The sequence below is a fragment of the Diadema antillarum genome, unplaced genomic scaffold (genome assembly GCF_040938485.1).
Source record: "Diadema antillarum isolate AM-2024a unplaced genomic scaffold, OU_Dant_1.0 scf00000182, whole genome shotgun sequence".
Lineage (NCBI taxonomy): Eukaryota > Metazoa > Echinodermata > Echinoidea > Diadematoida > Diadematidae > Diadema > Diadema antillarum.
The window spans coordinates 921,033-931,937 of NW_027271071.1; the positions used below are offsets into that span (position 1 = coordinate 921,033).

Genomic DNA, 10,905 nt, shown 5'->3' on the forward strand with positions numbered 1-10,905 from the left:
ATAATAATAATATAAATAAATAAATAAATAAATAAATAAAATACAAACAAAGAACAATACTCTCTCTTGATAATAGATTTTTAAAATCTTAGAATCTTTGAGCATATGAAAACTTGAATGATGAACATTAGCACTAGCACCTTCAAAAACGTTACAACTATAACAGTTGAACGATGTACAAGTCTGTCTTTGTAGAATGATATGCATGTTAGTCGAGTTTAGCTTACTTATAAACATTGCAAGTCAGTAATGCTTGCATAAACATTATTGCATGATTATGGGAGTGGAAAAAATTTGGGGGTTTTTAATGTTTATCACTATGGAATTTTTATAGCATCTACTACCCCATACTATGATTATAAAATCACATATTTTCATTCTACATCAACATTGAGATAAAAATACTTCCACTTGCAATACAAATTTGTATGAATAGGTACAAAAATATTCATGGCTTGTTTTTTTTACTAACACTCAATATTCTCCTATCATCAATAAGGGAAAAATAAAAATCAGTTCATAGAAAGCGGCAAACACCATCTGGGACCTTTTCCACAAGGTTTTCTCATTGGTAACTCTATGAACAATACCTTTCAATTTGAATGTCACTTTTTTTTTTCCAAAGACAGCTATTTTGAATCATTTAATATGTAACAATATCAAATTGTCTGTTTGTTTGTTCCTGATACTGATAACATTTTACGGCAGCTTTGAGGCCTATCAAACAGCACATACTGTATACAGCCTCATTATGACAGTAAGACAATTGTGCATGCACAACACAGTTCACTCATCTCTACTTCCAGTTGGAGGACTTCATTTGCATTGAATAAGGCATGTTTACAAAATTGTTATGCAGTTTTCATTTGCACACAAAAACAAAGCAAAATAACCATACAGCCACATACAGTACATTAAATGAAACAAACAAGACGGGGAAAAAAAGAAAGATATGAAGGGCATACCACAGTGCAAAACCAGAAACATTTGAAGGCTACATTCTGTAATGGGCCAATATGACACTATGCCAACTATAATCATGTGATCAATTGAATTTCATCGTGAGGATTTCAATATTTTTTTTTATTTATTCATTTATTTATTTTTAAAAAATAAATGCACATTTATATGCAACAACATAACTTTGAGCACCTTATTGTGGAGTAAACAGGACAAGTTTTGTGTTTACACACTTTAATATCACTCTTTTATCTCAACCCTCAGCCATGGGAAGATAATGATCATTCATAAATTAGCAATTCTCGCACGTCAACTGTGCGATTCTGATTGCTTTTTACCGACAACTGGCACTCTGTTCACCCTTGTGTTCCAACACTGACTCTTCTATGCAGCAAAGGCCCGCTGAATCAACCGGAAGCACAAAACGTCTTTGCATGTACTTAACCCTTATCGGCTGACAGACCTTACATACTGTAGGCAATACTGAAAGGAAGCTTATTCTCACAACATGTACATTCGCCAATATCAGGAGCAGACCCTCTTTTCCCCAACATAGAAAGCATCCCAATCAAAAGAGGCCATAGATTTACAACACAATCTGATGGGTAACAATAGGGACTAGGCTTAGGGCTCAGCGTACTGAAGGGCTACAATGGTATGTAGTGTATTGCTCGGCCTAAAATCTCATTAAAGCTACTGTTGAGCATGCCAACCAATAGATGAATGACTGAGTAAAGGTTGTTACATTCACAAAGCTCCATTTTGCTGTTTATTTACTGAATTTTCCACCTGCATTAAGATGAATTTTGTATCATTTTGTACGATTTGTATGAATATCTCTATTTTGTACGAAAGTTTGATGAGAAGTGCATCTCATTTTAACCAAAGTCTCATCCCTTCAAGCAGGAATTTTAACTTGGCTTGGAAATAATGCCTTGATATGGTCCCGACAAATCAGTGTTCCCACGCATCCAAGTCTTGTTAAAACTGTGGCAACTGCATTTTTTTCCCACAGAGGTGCTTACCCTCAAGTGAAAAATGGCCAAGTCATTTCACATCTTTTTTTTTTTTTTAGCCTCATTAATACTACACCAAACATGAGGAACAGGAAGCTGGATTCATTAGATAAATATCAAGCCAAGATACAGTACAAACCAAAGGGATTTTCATGTGACAGACATGATATGAGTCTTAACAATAACACAAAATCTCTTTCTGCCCACTGTACAGAACAGACACTCCACTCAGCTGCAACATCTGAAACTAATCTCGGTTTTGAACGTGGAAACGCAAAGACCGAAACACGCAGGTGGTCACAGGCTTCCCAAAAAACAAGTAATGAGCAACTGCCGTATTCAAGCTAATTCATTCTTACACAACACATTGCTTTTACGTTTCTTAATTATACAGCTGATGATTATGTATTTGGCACAATGTAAAATATACGCTCCTTCGTGGCTGACAATAATACAGTATTTCAAAATAACATATTGGGGAGAGGAGACTATAATAATATTTAAAAATGGATTAACTACCTACAATTATGTACAAATGGCATCATTTCTTAAAGAAATATAGGTAGGTAACTAGTAAAAACTGGTCCGTCACATCTATGAGGTCATGGAGAAAAAGTCCAGGCCTGCTAGGCTCTCTGGCATGAAGCCCTGGTAGCTGCCCCCCATCGGCCGCGCCTTGCTCCACCCACCCAGGGCATTGCTGAGCTGGAACTGGGTGGCCGGAGTGCGCAGGTGGAGCGGGATGGGCGGGGTGGGGCCCTGGTGGTTCTGGATGCAGTCCTTGACGCGGCTGTATGCCGTGGTGACCTGCTGGGACTTTGGCGCCTTCGATAGGTAGGTGACGCAGTGGGCAAGATTCAGCTGGCAATTGCAGGTACATTGTAATCGGGAAGAATAGAACATCATTTTACCAACTCTAGGAATTATTCCCAAGGAAATAAAAATTTTAATGATCAGACAAAAACAGTATGGCCACTGCTATACACACAACAGAGATACAACTCATTTTTTTCAATGAAGAAATTATCCTAACAATACACATGTCCATACTGACTACTGCTACAAAGGTTAGACATCTCAACAACAACAAAAAAAAAATCAGTATTAAGTGCCCTACTGTCTTTTTAACCTGATATTCCCTTATAAAATGTATGTACTTTTAAGTAAATACGGCACTTAGCAGCACTCAGAGAAGTCTAAAAATCTAAAAATCTGGGCTTGTGTGCACTTCAGCAAACTTGTTTGATCTATACCATGGCCCTCCTAGCAATTTTTCACTCCCCCGTGTATTTGATTTACCTCCATTTGGTCTCTCAAGCACATACTGTGTAAAATATTTTCGTTAGGGTTTTTTAATTTTCACAAATTTCAAGAATCACTGTTGGACCTGACATGCGCATGCGAGTATGTATAACTTTAAATGCATCCCTCTTTATAGGACTTATCGACAAAACCTCAAGCACGAGAGAGTGCAGTGATCTCGGTTACAGTAAAGTGGCAGAGTTTACGGACAGGCATCAATGCATTATGATAGCCTTGGTGTCAAATCGCAAAAACAACATCTCGCGAAAATGTCCATGACCTCCTCATTCAGGAAACATCTGTTTGGAAAAATAACAGCTTTTACAGTACTAAAGCAATCCTATATCTGAAGAAAGCTAAACAAAAACATGGGGATGGGAGAATGAATGTACTCACCTCACATTCGGGCATGCCGATGGAGTGACAGGCTTGGTGGGCAGCCATAGCTACAACCAGGGCCTGTGAGTCAGCCATACCTGTGGGGGAAGGAGGAGCAGATGTGGGAGGAATAGAGAGGGCCAGAGAGAAGATGGTTGAGGAGGAGGAGGAGGTGGGGAAGAAAAAAAGAAGATTAAAAAAAGATGGAAAGAGAATATCAAACAGAAAATGAATGTATTGCCCAAGTCAAAGACAAGAGCAATACAATTCTAGTGAGAGCAATTAATGCCATATCCCCCGAAAGTAGCCAGTCTATATCATTATCATTACCCATTTCAGGCATCTTGAGCAGTAACATGAATTGTTACAATGTAAACTTTTAACAGCTTCCCAATAACAAATTTTCACTCTGCGCCAGCTCGAGTGCTACGTCACTGCAACCATACCATGCATGCACTCACGTACAGATCAGCTACATCGTATGCAGCGCACGTAACAGCCATGCCCGCACAGTTACACACAAGCTAACACACAGAAGGCAAATGCAGTGATCATCCCTAATTTTTACATGTTAACATATGGAAATGTGCCCACTGTCATGAAACCACTCTGCGAGAAACTCTCATCAACAGCAAATTTTCATCACCAGGAGCTCAAGAGCCCAGATGGCATATTTCCCTCTTTTTTGAACACGTATATACCATAGGCATTTGTAAAAGAGGGGGAAATAAGAAATTTGTCTGATATGAATACATTTTGTCTTCACATAAGACAGACAGTCACACACACAGTGACACATACACATTTTCTGTTGAAAACTGCTACCAGAGAGTATCAAAAGTCCTCATCAGCACTGCCATACGTGGTACACAGCATGATGTCTGCTATCGTTTTACTTCTGCATTTCACTGAGCAAACAACAATTTTCGAACAAACAACAAAGTACGATAACAAACATACTTTTAATACCACATGTACCATCAAAACAAAATGTCTGGCAAAAATCATGTTTTTGTGTCTTAACCCGTTGAGGACGGGCTGATTTGGCTACAACGCACATTTCCCATAGACACCTGCCCGAGTATACTCAAGACTCATCCTCAACTGGTTAAACTGATGAAACCTCGAAATTTTCTCTCACCAATGTCCTCGCTGGCACAAACAACCAGTCTTCTGGCCACAAACATCGGGTCCTCTCCACCAATAAGCATGCGGCCGAGCCAGTAGAGGGCGGCATTCGTGTCCGATGCACGGATTGACTTTTGCAGGGCAGAGCTACAATTGTAATGCTCCTCACCTGTGGCAAGCAAAAACACAAATCTTATAAACTCAAGCAAAAAATAAATCTTATAAACTCATCTTTGTGAAGTGGTTTCCTCAAGCTATCACCAACTGTTTCACAGATTTGCTCTGCATTTACTGAATCCACCTACAATGTATAGTGTTCTAAGGAACCTTCCCCTTTATGAAGGCACATGTAAGTGGGCATACATAAATGTATGTCAGACAAGTGATCATAATGCTAGTTTGGTTGGACTTGATTGTCATGCGTCTGTCGCTGCACGTCAACTACTGTATATGCCGAATATTTCGCGAGTTTTTTTTTTGCTAGTCAGGCGCTATTTGCAAAATTAAAGACAACGAAAAAATTGACTCTGATCCTGATGTGAATGTGACATACGCGTGTACATTTCTCTGTTCAGTAAAGGACTCCACAATCATGAATTTAGCCACTCGCGAAATCGTAGGAAATTCCCGATTCACGAAAATTTAGACTTGCAAAATATATAGTGTATACAGTATGTTAGTGGTCATTTGAAGGAGCAAACATAAGCTTGGCGGCAAACTTGCTCCACCATTCTGTGGCATATCACTGACTGGTAAATTCATGAGAACCATTGGTTATGCACTCAGTGAGATCCGCCACGCAACTCACCTGCCCTGTCGTACGCAATGTGCGACCTCTGCAGCGAGTCCTTGATCATGTCCGCCGTGATGAGGTGCGTCGTTTCACCTTTGGACAGGGCAAGCTGCTGGCCGGACCCCTTCACGGCATCCAGGACTCGCTGGAGCGAGTTGAGGGCAGAGCGGGCATCACCGTCACAGAGGTTGGCAAGAAGGAAGAGAGCCGATCTCTCAATGTACGTGCTGCTCCTACATTTTTTTAAAAAAGGGAAAAAAAAGGGGGAGTTGGTATCATGTAACTGCAAAGAAAAATACTCCTCATTTTTTTCTTTTCATTGCACAGGAGGCACTCAGCTGATCTAATGCTACGTTCACACCATGTTCCCAGCAGCCACAGCAATCACATCTCATCTACCCATGATGTACTACATTTTGAGTAAGCAGGACTGCCGCGGCCACCAGGAATATGATGTAAACATATGGTAGCATAAATACCAGATACAAACATCTGGGCCCCATTTCATTAAAAACTTGTTATGATAGCAACTCTTCCTGGAATGGCAATTGTAATGGTAACAACAAGAATCCAGCTTCCTGATTGGCTATTGCCATGGGAAGTTGTCATTCCAGCAAGAGTTGCCATCCTCTAACTTCTTTTATGAAATGGGGCCCTGATCTACGTATATGATACAAATAACATGGAGACACAACATTTGCAAGCACATGGATATCAATTAAGTTAACAATACTGTCGTTCACTCTCACTATTGTAACACTAGTACCATAAATTTCTTCATATATGACCACCAAGCTGAAAATCCATAAAAAGTAGGCCAAAATGGATTTCCTCTTTTCTTCATAGTTTTATAGAGTAAGCTCTAAGCTTTAGAATGATTGATAACATAAGTTGTTAAAATTGGACCATTTTAAACCATTCCAAAAGTAATTGAAGTAGAGACTGTTAGGATGTGCAGTTTCAGAGAAAAGGGAGAAAAGTGGGGTCACTCAAGCATGCTATGCAGAAGGATCAATGAAAACATAAGTGAAAGCATCGCCTAGGTGCACTTGTCCAGAAAACTATGGTTACGAAAAATTGCTATTATTTTGATTATGGTTTTGTTTTAAGCTGCCAAATATTGACAGTAGGTAGAGAAAAGATTACTCTCCCAGGTAAGACATGCTTACTTATTTGACTTGGTCAACCCAAATGGTATATTTTGGTCTGTTACAGAGAATCCTAATCAGCTACTTTCTGTCGGTTTTAAGCTGGGCGGTCACATATGCTTCTTTCCCCACATTATACTGACAGGAAAATTATGCAATCAACTAATGAATACTGTAAAACGAGAAATGTTCGCGTGCATTTTAATTTCGCGAATTTCGCGAGCGCCAAGATTCGCGAAATTAAAATGCACGCGAAATTTCTTATCTACATTATATGCATTGAACGCAAGAGGCAATTCGCGAAAATTTCTTGCCGCGAAAAAGGCTGTCGGCTCCAATTCGCGAAAATTTCGTGCCACGAATATATCATGTTTTACAGTAAGTCCAACAATCTATCAAGCAATCCACAATTCTCCTGCGATACACTTATGCATCTATTCATTAACGAATACATTATCTACACATAGAGTAGATACATGTTATCTGTTACTGAGGTATCACCTATGTGTTTCACCATAAAAATGCGCCAATCAAACAAGTGATTGAGGAGAGCATTGGTGAACATTCATTCATCCAACAAATTCAACACACAAATCATATGAATGGTAGTATGCAAGCCAGCTTGAACATGAATCACTCAGTCCAGTCTAACAGCTTCCCACAAGACATATTCAGTGCAACATGTCAACCAAGAAGACATTTGACTGTCTTCAAGTGATTAATCCTCATTTCATCTTGTGAGTTTGTCATTCCCTTCACCTTTGCCCCAAGTTGTTAGTTCATCCATCACTTCGGGCAATCGATCTCCAGTTCACACAACAAAGTAAAAACAATCATACGAGAAGGTCTATTGAAAGGTATCCAAACTGACCCTTGACCTGGGCCCCCAAGGCTGCCACCTCTACTGTCGACATCCTGAATGGTGACCTGGCACTCTTTTAGCGCCCTCTCTAGGATCAACATGACACTCTCGGGGCTGAGTTTCTCAAGCACCACCACCCGGCAGCGGCTCAGCAGGGCGGCGTTCACACGGAAGGACGGGTTCTCCGTCGTAGCCCCGATCAGCGTGATGGTGCCGTTTTCAACGTGGAGCAGGAATGTGTCCTGAATAGAGAGTGATGCAGGTGTGATACGTCATTACTATTAGTAATGTTCTGCTCTCTTCTCTGACAAAATATGAGCATGAGTTTGCTTCAAACAAAGAGAGAGAAAAAAAAAAACAGTGTTCATAGCATGCTCTCCTTTATCAAGACTCCTGCCACTTACGGTAATACATGTTCAAGTAAACATGTGATGACAGAGTGAAATGCTGTAACATTGTGTAACCAAAACTGACATCAGGACAAATCAGTTACTTCCACATTGACAATTTCTTTTTCAAATTTAGTTTTATACAGGGTACATGAAAGCATACAAACATATGTCCATATACAGTGTATACAAACTGCATACAACTAAAAAATGCTCCAAATAAGTCCAACTGCTGTCTGTCAGCTCCCATCAAAATACACCTTCCTAGAAATCAACTCAGTTAGCTGAGATAGAGTTGCTCTTCTGTACTCCTGAGACATGGGCTGTGACTTCACAGCTCTACACATGATATATGATATGGCAGTCTACCAAAAAAAAACTACTGGCTACCTGCTGGGTCTTGTTGAACCTGTGGATCTCGTCGATGAAGAGGATAGTCTTCCGTCGGAACATCCGCTGCTCGTTCCTGGCGATGTCTATGGCGGCCTTCACATCCGCCGTGTTGCTTGTGGTCGCAGAGAAGCTGATGAATCGATGCGAGTTCCTCACCTTGGCTTGGCGAGCAATCACATTGGCAAGTGATGTCTAGATGGTGAAAGATGAATCAAGAAAAAAGTTGGCGAATAATCACTGCTTTCATGCTGTCACTTCCATGCATCTGTTACAAACAAGCAGATATCATAACTTGAACATGATACTTGAAATTGCTACAGAATCAGTATGAAGTTTCTACGATTCTTTTTCTCACACATCACCTTGGCGATTGCCAGCCTCATCTTTTATCTGCTTAAGAATGACCACTTAAAGAAAGATTAGCAGTTAATTGGTGCAAGTCTGTTGTCAAAAGGCAAAGTGTATACATGTAGACCTGATTATTTGCAAAGAACAGTAGCAAGAGAAAAGGTGTGACAAGCATCCAAACTGCTATCTAGATTTATTTGCAAACATCACACACTAGAGAGAAATCACAGTACATGAGAAGACTTGGAGGTGTAATACCTTGCCACACCCAGGTGGTCCCCAGAAAATCATGGATGGAATGTTGCCAGAGTCCAACAGCCGCCGGAGAGCAGTCTTGGCCCCTAGTGCCTTAGTCTGACCTATCAGAGTGTCCAAGGTGTAGGGTCTCATCCGCTCGGCCAGCGGCCGAAAGTCTGGGCGAGGTTGTGCCTGTGTTGGCACACTTGGCTTTCCAGTGAGGCTCGGCTGACCGAACGTCTTCCCCATCTGTGGGGACTGGACACTGGGTTTCCCTGTCTGAAAGCTTGGACTCAGCGACTGACCACTGGTTTTCTTCCAGAGAGACGGACTCGTCTGATTGCTGGATCCAAGAAGAGATTCACTGCCGGGCGACTTGATGGGGGAATTTGGCGATGTCGGACTAGATCCAAATGGGCTAGGTTTCTTTTGTGTGGACATCACATTTTTATTATTGTGCATTTGAACATTTGAAGGTGTGAGTGGTTTGAAAGGTGATTCTGTCACTGTCACTTTCTCCTTTACCTCTTTCTCCTCATCTGCAGCAAAGTCGAACACATCCTCATTACTCCGGTCTTTCCGTTTCTTTTTATGTTTCTTTTTCTCACCCTTTTGCAGTTTTGGGCTCTTCATGCTCTTCTCGCTCTTTTTGGTTTTCTCGCTCTTGCCGCTTTTCTCACCTTTCTCAGTCTTTAGCTTCTTAGGACTTTTGCCTTCACAAGTTCCACTACTATTTTTCTTCAGCTTCTTCTTTGTCTTCTTTTCTGTCTTGAACTTCTCCTTCTTTGTGGATGGGGGACTGGTGAGAATGGCAGCCCACTCTGAAGTGAGCTGACCAGAAGGCTTGCTGACGGACTCTGTCTCAACCGTAAGTTCTGTGTCCAGCCTCAGCTTCTTTTTTGGCGGCGGGGACTCCTCTTTGGCCAGACACTTGTCCAAGTGGGCATTGATGGACTGGACACTACACTGGGTTGCACAGATGGGACAAGGTACTGAGTTCTTTGGGGGAGTACAGGCACTCTGCCTCACAGGTCGTGGCATGATGCCTCCTTTCCTCTTCAAACTTTTGACGTCAATAAGGGAATCCAATCTGCATCCCTCTCTGAAAGAGCATGAAAGAGAATAAACCATTCAAACTTTGGAATAAACTACTGACTGTATGTAGGCCTTACTACAGTCCACCGAGTCAGACTTGTCAGCGGATCTCCCCCCTGAAGGAGAAGGCTGAAGCTTTCAGTCTACAGTAGTGTACTGTAGTATGTAGGCCCCATCTCACACCTCCGATACAATGACAGTGTTAAGCGTTGATCATACTGCATTGGTTGGGGTAATCGAGCCCTATTGTATGACAATAAATTACATGAATAATTTATGTAAATGTGTAGGACTCAAGTTTTGGTGCACTACCATGTATACTCAGTTTACAGTGTGTCACAACTACAATGTAATGCTTCTGCTCAAAGCAGCAAACAAGGTTTTTGTTGCTGTGCCATTCATCTGAATGAAATATTCATCAGTCCCATTTTGACCACTGTTCGTTCTGCTGAATGTCATACCATGAATGTACATGTAGAATCCAGTAGAGAGAACATGCATTTGTCTGATTTGCCTATGTTGGTAGTATAGTTGCACTTTAAGGCAGTAGCGTACATTGTAGGTAGCAGAGGTGGAAAACTAGACCAGCTCGCTCAATTACGTCATAAATTCCAATTTAAAAACGGTACAAAATCACCTTTTGAAACAGTAACACCCAAACCTACAGTTATACTCGAATAAAAGCATTCTTTGTGAGGAGCTCATGGCATATATGGTATTCGTGATATCAATACGTTCTAAGCTCCAGGTCCTGTCATTCACGCTTTGGCATTTCCAAAATAGAAAGTGGTCTCTACACACACTGATTTACAGGCGAAACTTCGTGCAGTGATAACACGCATTTCGCGGCCGAGAA

At 41.0% G+C, this 10,905-nt stretch overlaps 1 protein-coding gene across 1 annotated transcript; it reads right to left on the reverse strand.

Annotated features, from left to right (window-relative positions):
- Positions 1 to 1,436: 1,436 nt before the first annotated feature.
- LOC139723146 (ATPase WRNIP1-like) lies at positions 1,437 to 9,999 on the reverse strand. The gene is made up of 7 exons (XM_071634409.1): positions 8,976 to 9,999; positions 8,367 to 8,561; positions 7,597 to 7,829; positions 5,593 to 5,810; positions 4,798 to 4,953; positions 3,675 to 3,754; positions 1,437 to 2,837 (listed from the first exon to the last, which is right to left on the reverse strand). The coding sequence occupies exons 1-7, from the start codon at positions 9,993 to 9,995 to the stop codon at positions 2,571 to 2,573; spliced, it is 2,169 nt and encodes a 722-aa protein (XP_071490510.1). The 5' UTR covers positions 9,996 to 9,999; the 3' UTR covers positions 1,437 to 2,570.
- Positions 10,000 to 10,905: the final 906 nt, after the last annotated feature.

Coding starts and splice junctions, on each gene's coding strand:
- LOC139723146 (XM_071634409.1), bottom strand. CDS start 9,995: ATGCCACGACCTGTGAGGCAGAGTGCCTGTACTCCCCCAAAGAACTCA. Junction 5,811..7,596: donor CTTGGGGGCCCAGGTCAAGG/GTCAGTTTGGAT, acceptor AAAAAAATGTAG/GAGCAGCACGTACATTGAGA. Junction 2,838..3,674: donor TCGGCATGCCCGAATGTGAG/GTGAGTACATTC, acceptor TGCAATTGCCAG/CTGAATCTTGCCCACTGCGT.